This window comes from Urocitellus parryii, chromosome 1, assembly GCF_045843805.1.
Source record: "Urocitellus parryii isolate mUroPar1 chromosome 1, mUroPar1.hap1, whole genome shotgun sequence".
NCBI lineage: Eukaryota > Metazoa > Chordata > Mammalia > Rodentia > Sciuridae > Urocitellus > Urocitellus parryii.
In genome coordinates this window covers 64,087,152-64,105,813 of record NC_135531.1, presented here as the reverse complement: position 1 = coordinate 64,105,813, position 18,662 = coordinate 64,087,152, and the positions used below count along the sequence as shown (strand labels likewise).

General features: G+C 31.7%; 1 protein-coding gene across 2 annotated transcripts in view; it reads right to left on the bottom strand.

Annotated features, from left to right (window-relative positions):
- Nucleotides 1–3,486: 3,486 nt before the first annotated feature.
- Nucleotides 3,487–18,662, bottom strand: part of Zfyve16 (zinc finger FYVE-type containing 16) — a 40,889-nt gene continuing 25,713 nt past the window's right edge. For both annotated transcript variants that reach the window (XM_026415256.2, XM_026415257.2), the window contains exons 11-18: nt 18,048–18,130; nt 16,835–16,939; nt 16,318–16,465; nt 14,191–14,271; nt 9,680–9,842; nt 8,777–8,882; nt 7,689–7,856; nt 3,487–6,148 (exon numbers count right to left, since the gene is read on the bottom strand). In XM_026415256.2, the coding sequence (XP_026271041.1) occupies nt 5,990–6,148; nt 7,689–7,856; nt 8,777–8,882; nt 9,680–9,842; nt 14,191–14,271; nt 16,318–16,465; nt 16,835–16,939; nt 18,048–18,130 (1,013 nt within the window). In that variant the 3' untranslated portion in view covers nt 3,487–5,989. The remainder of the gene's footprint in view (nt 6,149–7,688; nt 7,857–8,776; nt 8,883–9,679; nt 9,843–14,190; nt 14,272–16,317; nt 16,466–16,834; nt 16,940–18,047; nt 18,131–18,662) is intronic.

Sequence of the window (18,662 nt, the reverse complement as noted above, 5' to 3'; positions counted from 1 at the left end):
TTGGTGCCAATACCATGCTGTTTTTGTTATTATGGCGCTGTAGTATAGTTTAAGTTCTGGTATTGTGATGTCTCCTGATTCACTCTTCTTTCTAAGGATTGCTTTGGCTATTTTGGGTCTCATTTTTCCAAATGAATTTCATGACTGCTTTTTCTAGTTTTATGAAGAATATCATAGGGATTTTAATAGGTATTACATTATATCTATGTAATGCTTTTGGTAGTATGGCCATTTTGACAATATTAATTGTGCCTATCCAGGAGTACAAGAGATCTTTCCATCTTCTAAGATTGTCTTTAACTTCTTTCTTTAGTGTTCTGTAGTTTTCATTATAGAGTTCTTTCACCTCTTTTGTTAGATTAATTCCCAAGTATTTTTTTTTCTTGAGGCTATTGTGAACGAGGTTGTTTTCCTAATTTCTCTTTCAGTAGATTCATCACTGATACATAGGAATCCGTTTGATTTATGGGTGTTGATTTTATATCCTGCTATTTGCTGAATTCATTTATTTTGGAAGATATTTCTGGTGGAATGTTTTTGGATCTTCTAAATATCAAATCATGTCATTGGCAAATAGTGATAGTTTGGGGGGGGTTCTTTTTCTATTTGTATCCATTGAATTTCTTCTAATTGCTGTGGCTGGAGTTTCAAGGAGGATGTTGAATAGAAGTGGTGAAAGAGGACATACTTGTCTTGTTCCAATTTTTAGAGGGAATACTTTCAATTTTTCTCCATTTAGAATGATGTTGGCCTTGAGTTTAGTGTAGATAGCTTTTACAATGTTGAGGTATGTTCCTACTCTCCCTTGATTCTCTAGAGTTTTGAACATGAAGGGGTGCTGATTTGTCATTTTTTTTTTCTGCATCTATTGCAATGATCATGATTGTCTTTAAGCCTATTGACGTGAATTACACTTATTGGTTTAAGACAACTTTGTCTAGTATAACTGTAGGAATGTGGGTTTGTTTCTGTGTCTTCTGTTCTGTACCACTGGTCTACACACTTGTTTTGGTGCCAATACCACACCATTTTTATTACTATATCTCTGTAGTATAATTTAAGGTCTGGTATTGTGATGAGGATGGACATTTCTTATTGTCTTAAAATCTCTTTGGGGTTTTAAAATTATTTTGTATTTTAATCAGCTATGGTTGTTTTCAGCAGAAACATTAATCTAAATATACTAGCATTCAATTTTCAAAAATAGAAAATTTCTCACAGTTGCACTTTTGTTCCTGTATGGTTAAAACTTACTCTCCTGGTGTTTTCTGCACTTACCACATACTACTTGTGGCATGCATTCCATAAATGTTAAAAAGAAATGTCTAATTCTGTAATAACAACTAATAATTTTTCGCTATTTAGAGCTAAATTGTTAAATTTAGAGCTGCTCAAAAATATGGGTATCTTTTATTTAATGTTAGTTGCTGCATATAACATACTATTATAAAACTTAAGCCTAAAACAAACATTATCATACACAATTTCTGAAGATCAGGAATGTGAGTTTGGCTTAGTTGGGTAGATTTTATGAGGTTGTATTCAAGCCACTGGCTGGGGCTACAATTTGAAGGCTTAACTAGAGATGGAGAATCTACTTTCCATTCACGTGGCCATCAGCAGGAAGAGGCTTCAGTTCTCATCAAATAGGCTATACAATTGCCCATACCTAGCAAGTTGAATTCATGCCCCTCCCCATTTATCCAATAAAAAGAGAGGGGAAAAAAAGACAATCTTTCACAATGCATTATTCTGCCATATTCTATTGATCCCAAAGACCAACACAAGTACAATGTAGGAGAGGACAACACAAGAGCATGAATACCAGGCAGTGGGGATCACTGGAGGCAATTCTGAAGGCTAACATATTGTTTAATTTTTTTTTACAAAGGCTTTTACTATAGTACTTGAATTAAACCTGTTCATCTGTAAAAACAATGAAAACATGGCTGAATTTTATTAATGTAAAGCAGAAAATGTTTCCAAAAGGTATTAGTATTACATATCATTCCAAGGTAAATTAAAAACTGGGATATTAAGAATAAGATTTGAAGCCAGGTGTGGTGGTACATGCCTGTAATCCCAGTTGCTCAGGAGGCTGAAGTAAGAGGATTGCGAGTTCAAAACCAGAGGCACCAAGCAACTCAGCAAAACCCTGTCTTAAAATAAAATGCAAAAAAGGACTGGGGATGTGGCTCAGTGATTAAGTGCCCCTGGGTTGAATTCCTGATACCAAATAATATTACTATTATTATTATAGTAATAATAATAAGATTTGAAACTATTAAAATCTGATTTGAAAAAACCATGAGTGTAATTAAATGATAAAAGATAAATTTAGAAGGCAAGTTTAGTGCCTGATAGGAAAAAGTAAAAATTTAAAATGTAGCTTCAATAAAAAACAACCATTCAGGTATTTCAGTAATAAAAGTTTTGTTATTAAAAAGTCTTCCTATTAAGACACATGTCATAACTCTTTTAATAATGGAGTCTTTCTTCCTTTCTATAATTTAGATGTTTTTACCAATTACTGAGTAAAGTAGTTTGACAAAAGCAATAAGATCTCTAGGATCCTAAACATATGCTATGTAACCCAAAGTAACTGATACACAAGAAATTAGAGAGGATTGTACAATAATTTTGGAAAATAGTGTGAGAATCCTCAAAAAATTTAAAATAGAAATATATGATCCAGCAAACCAACTACTGGGTATCTAAAGGAAATGAAACCACTCTGTTAAAGATTTTATATATATATATATATATATATATATATATATATATATATATATATATAATATATACCATGATTCACTGCAGGATTATTCACCATACCAAGTTATGGAATCAACCTGAGTATCTACCAATAGATGAACAGATAAAGAAAATGTGGTGTGAATATACAATGGAATTTAGCTTCAAAAAAGAAGGAAATTCTATCATTTGTGACAAGCATGAACTTGGAGGGTATTATGTTAAGCAAAATACAATAGGCACAGGAAGACAAATACACATGATTATTTTTATGTGGAATCTAAAAAAGCTGAATTTAGAAGCAGAGAGTAGATAGATGGTGGTTGCTAGGGTGCAGAAGGGATGGAAGATGGCAGGGGCATTGTGGGAGATGTTGGCCAAAGAATATAAAATTTCAGTTAGGAGAAGTTAAGTTCAACCTATACAGCACAGTGAGTACAATATATTGTACACTTGAAAAAAATTACGGGAGAAAATAAGAATATACTTATTTGTATTTGCTGCTACAGCACCTAAATCTTAGAATTATAAGGAACAAATAAAAATGATTACCTGTTGAGACTTGTGGATGGGAAGAACAAGGTAGATGTGTACAAGATGGGAGGGAGTTTTAATATTTGTTTTTTAAATCATATTTACATAAAACTTTAAGTCACAGAGAAGAAAAATAAAACCTGGGATGAGTTGGAAGTTTGTTTTATTTCAAGATATTTTCTTTTAAAATTTGAGTTACATCATGAAAGTTATGCTTGCTATTAAAAATAAATGCTCTGTTCTTTGTTTATGAACAATACCTAAATCTAGATTGCTATACACCTAGGCAGTTGAGAACCATAGTCAGGCTACTACTTTTATAATTAAATCATAAGATGAAACATCTACACAATACCAAAGACTGGTTTAAATTGATTTAGAAAGGAAATTTGAGTCTTTCTATAATATTACAGATTTTTCAGATTTTCAGCTTTTGCCAACTTCACTGCCCAGAGTTTAATAGGTTCTCTGATGCCTTCTCATTAATGGTTTGGCCACCTCCTCAACTGTTTTGCAATCACCTAGTCAAGATTCATGTCTATCACAGCAATCTAAAACTTTTGCTATACATTAATCCTCTGTTTAATACATTTAGCTCCAAGAGGGAAAGAACTGTTTATTTATTTTTAACCAATGACCTAATAAAGTGCTCTGCACATAGCATGTACACAAACACACACACACAGTTTGCTGGCTAATAGTTGTATACAACAGATAGGCTACATTTTACTTCAGATTTCAAAATTCAGAAAAAAGAGTTGTAATAAAAGGTATACGACAAAAATAGATCATTGTAGAGTGAGTATAAAGAACCATTCTATTTCTTTACCTTAAAAAAATTAAAAATCCAACTTTAGTTTCAATGTGAAGAATATGGCCAAATAAGTAGCAAATGCTTTCAGAAATATATGTCTATAAAGAATACTTTAAAATGTGCCTTCAAACCTTGGGTGTAGAATTCCAATTTTTATTGAAGGTAGAGGCTTTATAAAAACAAATCCAAAACTATCCCATCATAGAAGAACCTTCTACCCTTTGGATGTTTTAAGGAAACTTTAGTATTTATAAATTCTGCAATTGCATTACAAAATAAGTGTAGAATAAACTGCAAAACAAACACTCTAAATAAAGAAAACATAAATTGAGTTTCATATGTAATTGTCTTTATCTTACACCAGTTCAATAAATTTCACAAGTTATAATTTGTTGCCATTTTATTTAACATCTGTAACATTTACACTGTTATGAACTAGTGATTTCCAGAGGAATGATATTTTCCTCCAAATTGTGTCTTTGACTAGTACCACAGATGTGATCCAGTGGAACCAGATGCCCAAACATTAAAATTCTTGGTATCTCCTAGCATGAGACCTCAGATCCTGAGTTATAGACTCGATTTAATTTATAAGAGGTGCTTCACAAATATTTTTTCTTATTACAGGGTTATTTAGTGTAGTTTCTTTTTCTTCAGACATACAATGAGTGTTTTTGATACAAAAAAATATATATATTACACATACAAATAAAAAAGGCATTAAAATAATTGATTTTATATAACTTAAATGACAGGAATAATATATGCCCTTTTTCTTTTCTTCTTCTTTTTAAATGCTTGCAGTAAAAGGGAAAGCGCTATAATAGTTTCAAAAACATAGACTCTAACTTCATTCAATATTCTATTATAAAAAATAACTATTATATAAAGAATTGAAAATACGTAAAAGTAATTAGTTCATTAAAATTGATAATGTACTGATGTCAATGAAAACATGTAATGTTGTCAAGATATTTCTAAGAATTAACATGGGAAAAAAAACTTGTTTCAGGCTTAATATATTGCTACATAATGACTATTTGAGGGGTACTCTGGCCTTTTGTTAATCAATGGTAGAAGTGTTAAATACAGTGGTATACTTTCAAAGTAAAGGAGAAAAAAATAATGCACTATGATACAAAAATATTGCCTATTTATAAATTATTAAATTCTTATAAAACATTCTGAATCATAAGTTGCTATAAAAACAAATACTTAAATATAGAAGCACAAAACCCTAAAGCACCCATAATCATTTTAAGAATACCCATTTAATCAAGAAAATGATACATATATAAAATAAGTGAGAAGAAAAAAGGCAATTAATCCAAACAATCAGAGTTTATCTAATTATGGAGGGAGGTCTCCACTCCAATTATACAAATAAGTTATCAGTTTTATTCAAAGAATCATAAGTCAAAGATCTTGAAACTGGTCTGTGCCATTGAAATACATTTTTAACAGACTTTAGAAACCAGTATCCTAACTGGCATATACACAAAACAGACATTTCCTTCATAAGGTTACATCTGAATAGAGCCTTCATTAAAATCATTCTTGGTATAAAGAGGTATAACTAAGTGCAGACACTTTGGCTTAGCATTTAAATAATGCTGTAAATGCTACAGATTTCTTCAAGGTATAAGGAATCCTTGTCATTTTAGTACATGTATTAAATGTAAAGCTTCAAAAACTGTGGATCACTTAAATTTTTAGGTATTTAAATATTGTGCTAATGATTTTAAAAGATCATTCCTGCCTAAAAAGCAAAGCTTATATGTTTCAAACATCAAATATTTACTTTTAGTGTTTGTGGCATTTCAGCTTTAGTGCTGGAGTTAATTTTAACAAAACAGTTTGCAATATATAATACAGCACATTCTTCCATTAAAAAAGATTTTCTATAATGAAAAATACTAATTCTATTTCTAATGATAAACTAGAATTGGAGGTCCCACCGTGGATCACAGGTATCAGAGCACTATCAAGGTCATTTAGGTAATTCTGAGGAAGAAGTTGACCTTCAGATCCTGCCTGAAATTCAACCTGGAAAACAAATATTGATGAGATGATCCTAGAAAATTATCAATCTTGTTTAGCTCCATTGATGAAGATAAATTTTAAAATATCCTAGAATATTCAGCATGTTAATAAAATACTTGATATATTATTTATTAAAAAATCCCGTATTCTCTTGTATTAATTCTATCCATCTATTACATAAATTATAATTGTTCCTCACATATATATCATAAATATTGTCATAATTTTATACTTTACATTTCCTCTCAATGAATATATAAATACACTGGCTGCGGTTATGAATAATTACCAATATTACCTAAATAAAAACACCATGGTATTAAAGATTTTTCTTAGAAATATTTCAATTTTTTTATTGCAATAATATTTGATATTAGAATTTAATAGTGCTGATGAAAATTATATTTTAATACATTTGAATAAAAAAGAAAACATTAACAATGCTTACTGAAATAACAATTAATTATCAGGTGCTTCCTTGAAAAAAGAACTTTTAATAGTGTAATGAAAACAAAACTTCCTCTTTTCAGAAGTATGAATATAACACATCCTGGCTAGAGAAAAGAACACTGGCATAAGGATGCACCCATGTTTAGATTAAATAGTCTAATGAAAAATCTGCTTTGAAAAATCTATATTTCCAAATATATAATCAAAAAAGTTTGATTATATACTGTTACATGCTATTATAAAAAAAAGTTTGATTATATACTGTTTTGATAAAAAAGAGCACTCTCAAAAATCATTGGTAGAAATATAAATTAGCATAATATCTATTTGGGACAATAAGGCAATGCCTATTGAGCACATACCTGGATCAAGCAATTCTAGTTCTAGGAATTTTTCTTATGTCTATGCTCACACTTATACACAAGCAAAATATTGTGGAAAACCTAAATTTCAATCAACCTATAGCAAATAAGCATGAAGATCTGGTTAAATAAATTACTATTTAACCAACTACTCTGCAACGTTAAAAAGAATTTATGCTGTTACATAATCCCTCCATGGTCATAGCAAAAAAAAAAAAAAAAAAAGTTTAGCTGACATGATCTTTTTTATGTATTTGCTTTTAGACATTTTAAGTTTTATTTAAAACATGTGAATATAAATCTAGTCAGAATAAGTAAATTTAAAAACATTCCTATTAAGTAGGATAGTCATGGGCAGGGTCAGCAAATTATGGCCTGCAGCCCAAATCTGGTCCCAGTGGGTACAGGAAATTTCATGGATAAAAGCCACATTTCATTGTTTGCATAGAGTTAGTGGCTGCTTTCTAACTATAATGCAGAGTTGAACTTTTGTGAAAGAAACCAAACAGCCTACAATGCCTAAAATATTTACTATCTGGCCTTTTACCAAAAAGTATGCTGACCTCTATTGCACAGATTAATAGAAATAATATATGTGAATTTATAGCACACATTTGATGTTCAACAAATTTTGGCTCCCTTTTCTCAAAATAAAAGGCTAGAGAAAAATCTTTTGATTATTTTAATATATGATATATTCATTTAAAAATTCATCACAGAAGCATCCTTACCATATCAGTGTCAACAGAAACTCTGAGTCCAATTTTATTCATTCTATTACTCTTTAGTGTTTTCAGGTGAGGGCAGAGTGCAGCACTACAAGCCATGGCTATTTCTTTTGCAAACTGGTAACAAGTTGATAAAATAGATAAATCCTGGTCTTTTAGAAAGTAAAACACCTGAAATGCATTTAATTAGGAAATAAGTCATGATTAAGATTCAAAGTAACTTTCAAAATGAAACAATTAAGCTCTACATGGAAGGCTGAAACAGGAAGATCACAAGTTTAAGGTCAGACTCAATAACTGTGACCTTCCTCAAAAATAAAATATTAAAACAATGTTTTCTTATTCCTATATTCTCTCTGATTTCTACATTATAAGTTAAAAATGTATGTATTACATAAGAAATGAATGATGCCAGTGGGAGGTGGAGGGAGGAGGAAAGTGCTGGGGAGCAATACTGGCTGAATTACATTGTTATATTGTCTTTATATATGATTATGTAACAACAAATCCCATCATTATGTACAACTATAATGTAACAACAACAACAACAACAAAAATGTGGGGTGGGGAAGAAATGAATGAGCAATTGCCAGTTGCCTGACTAGGGGAGATGGCAGAAGGAGAATAAAGAAGCAGATTAAGGGGCTAGGGAGTATACACATCTATAGTTTCATTACCTCTTCTTTAAAAGAAAACAAAGTTAGAACATGCACAAATAACTTTCATTACGTGAATGCTGATTATAAATGCATGTCAATAAAATATTTTACTGTAAAATAAGAGAAAAATTAAAATAACATATTACAATACAAAGATGGTAATGTTGCCAAAACTGAACCATTAGCTGTCAGCAGTACCATCATGATGATAGCCTAAAAGTACACCTAGAGGAAATCTACATCTAGTGTGTAAGAGACAGGCTAGGGCAGAAATATGCATGTGCCTACCAGTGTAAAGTAAAACAAAGTAAAATGTGTATTAAGCTACATTTCAACATTCAAAGGTTGAGCATGCACCATGTCCAAATTCAAAATACAAAAACCATATCCAAACACAGAATGTAAAGGAAAGCGATCTCCTTTCTCTGTTACCTCAGTACACTTTACAATCTTCTCATCAGTTTCAAAATCTGCTTCCAGTTTTATTTTTTCACTTGGAAATCCCTGTAATGATATTCCATCCACTGAACTGATAACACTGCAGAATAAAGCAATATAGTACGATTATTAGCATAAAAGTGCTTTTCTGAAATGAATTATTAGATTTGAACAAATGAGATGAGAAAAACTATGAAAGTCCTACATTTTAAGCAGCAACAAGATGTCTCAATTATATACAAAATAATTAAACCTGCAGCTCACTTATCATGATTTCTTGACTGTAAAACAATTTTTTTCATTCATCAATAAATTATATGTCCTTCTTCATATATGTCCAATTTAGACCTAGGTTTAAAAGGCTTTAAATACTCTCCTAACAGAAAAGATGTCTCATGAATTTGAAAAATCTATTTTGGAATCTTTTAGCATTAGCCCTTAGCCCCAGAAAGAAATACAATGATTAACTGAAAAGAGGAAGAGTGGCAGTAATAATCTATAAGGTCTCTAATGTGTATACTAAATTCAGTTTGTATTTATAGTAAATCAAAATGATCCAGACTTACCCAAAGAGAATGCTTACTCATTTGACAGAAAAAAAATTTACCTTTTCCCAGCCCCGGCAGCAAGCTCATGCTACTACACAGTGGATGTTTTAACATTAGCCCTCTCCCAAATTGCCCATCTGTTAACAGCATCCTGCCCAAGAAAACCCTTATGAGGCTGGTTAAGTACATATTTGAAAAAAACAGGCTGTATTTATTAACTGGAGCATAAATATTTAAATTAATGGCATAATTTTATATTCATTCATAAAATATTTAATTTATTATAAGAATGTTTTTATCCTTCCCCCTACATCAAATCAAGTACATTTTAGTAACAAAAAATTCCTACCCTTTGTTTCCCTTTTCTTCAGAATCTACCCAGCAGATATCCACATATTCTCTTAGATCTACTGCATCAACTTTTCCACAGGTAATTTTAAAGTCTTTTTGCTCTCGTAGAGCTAGCCGCAAACCGTCCATGGTCTCTGGAGTTATCTGTACCATTAAGCCATCTAGAAATGAGAGTTATGTTTCACACTTATTTTGCCAAATATCTGTTTATATGTCTAAGCCATAAAATTTACTATCAAAATATGTTCAGTATGAAGGTTTTAAATACTTTGTTAATTATCCTAATAGTGGTCTTCCACTAGAAAATAAAAATATGAAGTTAAGAATTCATTTTTTAAGGTTAAACAAATAAAGAGAAGAATTTGTCCTTCTGGCTATGATGAATTTACTGCTGAAGAATAATTTAAGAAGATTATACATAGGCATGGTGGTGCATGCCTATAATCCCAGCGACTTAGGAGGCTAGGACAAGAGAACTACAAGTTCAAGGCCAGCCTCAGCAACTTCATGAGGCCCTCAACAACTTAGAACCTGTTTCAAAAAAAAAAAAAAAAAAAATGGACTGGGGATGTGGCTCAGTGTAAAGCATCCCTGGGTTAAGTCTTTATTTAAAAAAAAAGGGGGTAAGGGCTGGGGATATAGCTTAGTTGGTAGAGTGCCTGCCTTGAATGCACAAGGCCCTGGATTCAATCCCCAGCACCACACACACACACACACACACACAAAAATTAAAATAAAAAAATAAAAAGAATATCATACACTATAATTAAATGGGAATTTTCCCAGGGATGCAAAGATGCTTCAACATGACAAAAATCAATGAACTAAATACATCACATGAGGGATAAAACTATAATCATCTCAACATATGCAGAAAAATATTTAATAAAATTCAAAATCCCCTCATAATAAAATCCTCAATAAATTAGGTATAGAAAGAATGTATCTCAACACAATAAAGGCCACAACTAACAAACCTATACCTAACATCATACTGAAAGGGGGAAAGCTGAAATGATTTTCTTGAAGATCAGGAACAAGACAAGGATATTCATTTTCATCTCTCTTTGAAATTTTGAGCCAGAGTATTAAGTCAACAGAAAGAAACAAGGGATATCCAAATAGAAAAGGAGGAAGTCAAAGAATGCCTGTTTATAGATGACATGATTTGATATACGAAACAAACAAACAAAACACCTGTTAGAACTGATTAACAAATTCAGTAAGATTGCAGGATACAAAATCAATACACAAAAGCAGTAGCATTTTTATATACCAATAACAAACTTGTCTAGAAAGAAATCAAGAAAGTAATCACATTCACAATAGCATTAATGACAAAATTTCTAAAACAGGAATGTATTTAACCACAGAACTTAGTGATTTCTACAATAAGAATTACAAAACACTGATGAAAGAAACTGAAGATGACACAGAACAATGAAAAGACATCTATATTCAAGGATTGAAGAATGGATGTGAGGGCATCTGGCTGTGACATCTGTCACCCCACTGATCACGAGGGTTGATGCTGCTGATCTGGCTGGCAAAATGGGTATTCCCTTCCTCCCTCACTGCTCCACATGCATCCTTCCTGAAGCTGAATGTTCAAAGAAGACAACTTTCCCCAATAGAAAAGCACCTTTCTTCAGTGAAGAGTATACAGGTTGCAGTGCTCTGTGCTAGAACCTTCAAACAAGCTCTCAAGGATTGAAGAATAATATCATGAAAATGTCTATACTACACAAAATAATTTCCAAACAGCATGGTATTGACTTAAAACACAAAACAGAGATGAAAGAAACAGAATAGAGATTCCAAAAATAAATCTACCTGTATACAACCAACTGATCTTCAACAAAGGTGCCACAAACAGACACTGGATAAAGGACATCTCTTCAATAAATGGTGCTGGGAAAACTGGGTATCCATATGCAAAAGACTGAAACTAGATCCAATATCTCTCACCATGTACAAAAGTCTACTAAAATTGGATCAAATACGTAAAGTAAGAACTGAAACTATGAAACTACTAGAAAAAAACACAGGGGACTTTCAAAATTTCTATATAGGTAGTGATTTTTTTGGATAAGAACCAAAGCACAGATTAAAAAAAAAAAAAGCAAAAATAAATGGTATTATAACTAACAGGTTCCTGTACAGAAAAGGAAACAACAGAGTAAAGAGACAACCTACAGAATGGGAGAAAATATTTATAAGCACTTCATTCAACAGAGATTGACATTCAATCCATTTGAACATACAAAGAACTGAAAAAATCTCGACAGTAAAAACAATTAACAAATGAGCAAATGATCTGAATAAATATTACTCAAAATAAGATATATCAATGGCTAACATGCATATGAAAAAATGCTAATGTCACTAATCATCAGGGAAGTGTGAATCAAAAATCACACTGGGATATCATCTCACCCCAATCAGAATGTCTATAATCAAACTGACAAAAAAACTAGTAAGGATGTGGAAAAGGAGAAATTACTATTGGTAGATTACGTAAATTAGCACAGTCATCAGGAAAACAATATGGAGGTTCCTCAAAAAACTAAAAATAGAACTATTACATGATCTAGATATTCCACTACGGGTCTATTTCCAAAGAAATAAAATAATTTTAACAAAGAAATACCTGCACACCTGTGCTAATGAAGCACCATTATTAATGTTAGCCAAGATATGAAATCAACTGAGGTGCTCCTCAACAGATTAATGAATAAAGATGTGACATACACAATGGCATATTATTCAATCATAAGAAAGAATGAAATCCTGTCATTTGTGGCAACATAGATGGAACTGGAGGACATTAGGAGACTAATCCAGGCACAGAAAGACATTTGTCATTTGATATTTGTTTTTGTTCATATGTGGAAGCTAGAAGAGTTTATTTCATAGAAGTACAAAATAGGATAGTGGTTATTGGAGGTGGGTAGGCGAGTGGAAGAGAGGTTGAATAACAGGTATCAATATATAGTTCCATAGGCAGGAATAAGTTCCAATGTTCCACATATAGAAGGGTGACTATAGCTCATAGCAATTTACATATATTTTATAAAGAACTAGAAAAGAAGAATTCAAAGTTTCCCAACACATATAAATGATAAAAGTTTAAGGAGAAAGAAATGCTAATTACCCTGATTTGATCATTATACATCCTATACCTGTATCAAATTATCATATTGCAGTATACATAATATTTACAATTATTAAATGCCATTTAAAAATGAAGGAGGAGGGGCAGGGGTTGTGCTCAGTGGTAGAGCACTTGCCTAGCATGCACATGGCACTGGGTTAGATCCCTGGCACCACATAAAAATAAACAAATAAAATAAAGGTACTGTGTCCATTACAACTAAAAAAATATTTTTAAAAAATGAAGGAGGCAGGGCTGGGGTTCTGGTTCAGTGGTAGAGCACTTGCCTAGCATGTGTGAGGCACTGGGTTTGATCCTCAGCACCACATAATAATAAATAAATAAAATAAATGTATTGTGTCTATCTACAACTAAAAAATAGTTTTAAAAAATGAAGGAGTGGGAATCTACAATATATAAAACTATATAAACTACAGAACAGTTCGAAAAAAGACACATGGCCTAATATAAAAATGGGTAAAGTGGTAAACAGGGATTACACAGAAATGGTCCCGTAAGTGCCCAATAAATACAAAATAAGATGCTCTACTTCTAAGTGAATAGGAATATGCTAATTATGACCATATTCAGAAATACCTTACAGATTGACACAAATTAAGTAGTCTGATTATACCGTGTTTGCAGAATATGTAAACTAATGAAAATTCTTATACATTCTGATTGTGAGATAAATTGGTACCATCATGCTGAAAAACAATTATCCCATCTTGTAAAGTTGACCATTTATTAATCTATTGACCAAGAAATTCCACTTCTAGATATATAGTCTAGGAAAATTTTTAAACTTACACTCAGTGTCCACACACACAAATAAGAATACTATTAGTATCACTGTTTGTAATAGCAAAAAAACCCAAGAATTATCCCAGAAGTTCATGACCAGAAAGTGAATATACTGTCACACATTCACAGAATATTTAATAGCACTGAAGATGAATAAGCTATAGCTGCAGGCAACATATACATAAATTTCAGAAACACAAATAATTTTTCATGAAAACAGTTCCATATGACTATATGAAGAATATCTTTCATAATCTCCAAAATAAGCATATTTAGGTTACATATTGTTTGAGCACATGCATATTAAGAGTTAAAACAAAACAATAGTATTCAGTCTAGTAGGAAATTCTTAGGGAAAGGAGGTTCAAGAAGGCTTAAGGAGACCCAATACTGCTCATGTTCTAGTTCTTGGACTGAGTGATGATTTCACATTAGTTTGTGCTACTATTCTTTATAATTTACTTTTTTTTTTTGGTAAGCATCAAGTACATTGTTAAAGGTAATGGAAAAAACAACTTTACATTAAAACAATCTAAAAGTGAAGCACATACCTTCAACTATACTGGACTTTGCAAGGAATCCTGAAGATGATTTTAGGGCGCCATTGAATACCACAAAACTTGCACCTGTCACTGATAATGACATAAACAATTATTTATGCTTTAACCTGCTCATTTTATATTATATTTGTTAAATTTAGATTATGGAGCATACACATTCTGAATACTCAATGTATATTAAGCTTATTACACTTAAATTAAAAAATTAAAATATTATATAAAATAAGTTAATGTTTATATCTAATAAATTATAGACTATTGTACTATTTAAAATGTTTATGTTTGTGTTAGTGAGAGTATGGGAAATGAAACCTTCACTACTGGAGAAAACAAAAATTAAAAAAAATAGAAGTATCTATGGAGCCTTACCTTAACAATTATCTATTAAAATTATGAATGTAACCTTTGCCACACTAATTGTACTTCTAGGAATTTACCCTGTAGATAGGTTCAACAGTGAACAAAATGGCATGTATAAAAGATTATTCACAGTAGCATTTTTATAAATAGCTGAGGATGGGTAATAATGTATGTCTATCAGTATGGGATAGTTAAATGATGTATACATAAAATGGAAAGTTATGTGGAATGTGAAAGCTCTTTACCAACATAGAATAATCTTCAATGTGTGTTAAAAACAACAAAAAAGCAAGGTGCACAATGGAGCAAATGTTATGGCTTGTCTAAAACAGTGGGAGTTAAGAGATTATATGTGTGTGTGTGCATGTAAGTGTTTGCTTAAATATAGATTAAAACAAAAAATGTCTTTGAAAGGATATATAAGAAACTAATACTGGTTTGATTGCATGTAGGAAGACAAGAGAATGGCTGGGTGGTCAAGGTAAGAGTTTTTTTTTCACTACTATTTATATTGTATACCTTTTTTGAGTGTTAACACATGAATGTATACCTATTCAACATTAAAAAGTTGTAAATATTTTAATGACAAAAATGTCAATGACATGTTGTTAAAAAGCAAAACGCAAAAGTGTAAAATATACAGTGTAATGCCATCTAACCTATATATTAAAATAAGAAGAAAATATACTTAAAATACCAACAAATGGCCTTGTCTTGGCACTTTTTTCTTTTACTTTTTTTTTTTTTTTTTGGTACTAGGGATTTTAAAAATATACGTACGTTTTTAGTTGTAGATGGACACAATACCTTCATTTTATTTATTTATTTATTTGTGGTGCTGAGGAGCAAACCCAGTGCCTCACACACCCACTGAGCCACAACCTCAGACAGGTACTAGGGATTTAACCTGTGGGTGTTTTACCACTGAGCTGTATCCCAGCCCTTTTTATTTTTCATTGAGACAGGGTCTCAAGAAGTTGCTTAGGGCCTTTCAAAGTTGCTGAGCCTAGCCTTAAACTTTTTTGCTCAACTTCAGCCTCCTGAGCTCCTGGGACTACAGGTATGTATCACCATACCAGGATCTTTTATTACTTTTTAAGATATATTTTCCAAGCTTACTAAAAATGAGTATACATTACCTTTATAGTCATGAGAAAAAACTTATTAGCAGTCAGAATACCAGATTACTTTAAATATGTTATCCTACAATAATGTATTAATTTTAAGGGATACTATCTTCCATTTTCAATTTGTTAGGTCCTTTACTGCAAGGATTTGGTAATCACAGCAGTTACTGAGGCCCTTCAGCCAAAGCTGAGTATAATGTCACCCACAAAATCTACTCATTCTACCATTTTTATAATTTTTATATCTGCAGCCACTTATAATTTTATAATTCATTCTTCATTTTTGTCCACTCTGTGCTCCCCAAATTATAAGAAATTGGGACAGAGACTGAACCAATGTGAAAAATCACCTCATTCCAGAGAGAAATCACTCATAGACCTCTACCTTATAGGATACACTAAAGAAGATATCAAAAGAAATACAGTCTTCCAAGTTTTTAAACCTAACACAGTTAGAGAGAAAAACACAATTTAGAAGCATTTTTTAAAATCTATTGTTTGTAGAGCTGAAATTATTTAAGTATATGGTTTTATCATCAAATCAGGAAATAAGTAAAATGTGTATATTCCTCCTTTGAAATTAATTGTATTAATTGAGGTATCTTTGCAAATTAGGAATCATGACTCTCACCTTTTCTAGAATGGCCAGAGGCACTACTGGCCTGTGTTTGATAAACACCATCATTCTGTACACAGACTAGATGAGAATCTGCTTCTGTACTAAAACTAGCTCCAATGCTAATGACGTGCTCATTAGAAGAATTTATCACTTTCATTACCTGGGGGGTAAAAAAACAAACAACATGTGTTCAGAAAAATTTTTTTGAACATTTTATATTGATTCCAGGAGTTGCATTCCTGACCACCTTCATAATTATCAAGCTTTGGTCTGGACAACTCTCTAGAAATATGATAAAAACCAATGTTTTAAAATAAAATTACCTCAATTATTAGATAAAACAATGAGGGAAAAAAATGGAAAACCAGCATTAATCAAATTTATTATTAGCAAATAAATTCTAATGTTTCAAGAGCAGTATTCATTGCTATTATATATCAGCCTAATTCAAAACAAAAAAAATTAATGTGACACAATTCTAATGTTCAAACATTTGTCTTTAAATTTTGAGTGAAGCAATTATACTCACATCATTGTATTTTTTCCGAGGTATTTTGATGCAGCTTTTTCCCATTTCCATATGAATAAATAGCTGATCTATATTATGCAAGGTATATTGGTAATTTCGAAGGTCCTATGTAAAATAATCACAGTACCATAAACCTTAAACTATTATCCATGAACATTTACCCATCCATTAAATCCTTTTCTTAGTATCTATTACTTTAAGGTTTCTGAGACCTAACTATCAAAATGCCATCCAGGAAGCTAATATAAACTTTAAAAACAACAACTAAATCTTTTAGCTATTCCACAACAGTAATAATGAATATCATTCTCAGGAAAAATACTGCAATATTTTGAGTTATCTCCACTTTTTAGTTAGAGATCTTCCAAAACAGAAAAAGTCTTTGCTATGGTTTTTATAAGTATTCCCCAAAGGCCCATGTGTTAGTATTGGCTACTCGCCTGGGGTACTATCGGGAGGTGGTGGTCTATTTGAAAGGAAATTAAGCCATTGGGGGCATGTCCTTGAAGGGATATGGGACCCCCAGCCCCTTCCTGTTTTCTCTCTTTGCTTCCTGGCCATCATGAGGTGAGCAGGCCTCCTGCGCCAAGCGCTCCTGCCACAATGTACTATGTTCCCACAATCCCAAAGCAATGGGGCCAACTGACCATGGGACAGTTCTGAAACTGTGAGTCAAAATAAACTTTTCTTCCTTATAGCTTGATTATGTCAGATATTTTGCCACAGTAACAGACAGTTATAAACTCAGCCTTCAAATCAGACTTGGATGGACAAAAGTGAATCCACTAAGTACTTTCCTACGATAACAGGCAAACACAAATTACAAAAATTATAGATAGAAATGAACCTCAGATATCACCTAATCCAATCCTTCTTATTACACATGAGAAAACTTTTCTAACACTATTTCTAAAGCTTCAACATTTTTGTAAGTCTGTACAGAGATCTCACATTACCTAAAATAAGAACTGCAGAATTAGCCCAAAGGCAATTCAATTCAGGTATGCATAAATTAGGAGATATTATGTTTTTTTTAAAGGGTGACTCATGAAAAACAGAGTCCACTTATGTTAAATGAATTAGGATTTATTATAAAAGAGCTTTCATTATTCTATACAAATTAAAATAGGGAAATATAATTGTGTGAAATTTGCTAAATAAACTTTTAAAGTGACAGTATAAGAACACTTAATAAAACAGTTGAATTACTCACAACAAGTAAGTTCATAATAGTGTGTCCTATTTCTCCAAAAAGAGGTTTTCGGCCTCTGATACTTGTAAGAGGAGTAGGATATGCTACACAAGAGAAAGGAAACTGGTTATTACCAACTAAAAACAAAAGTTTTGAGTTTATTACCTTAATTCTCATTTTGAAAACGAATGTTATACATAAATACCATCCAGTCATTGCTCAGAGGAAAGTGAGAAAAGTCACTCACCCTACTGTATATCTACTAGATAATGGTACACTGAACTGGGAGGTTTACATATATCATCTTATTTAAGCCCTACAACAAACCAATGCTTATTTTACATATAAGAAAGATGAGACCTAGAGATTAAAAAACTTGCTCACAGTGACTAAGCTAATTGGTGAAACAGATTTGAAACTAAGCTTGTCTGATTTCAAAGCATTTAATCTTTTCATTATATATTTTCCCCAAATTTGGGAAGGGGTGTTAGAAAACTATATAGCATTTCCCCTGACCTCTATAAAGTTTCAATAATTTAAAGAGATTATATAAAGAATTAAAGACTTTAAAGGCATTTACAATTAATCACTTGTGCTAATTTATGGTAGTAAATGTTTATAGTTCTTGAAGCTGAT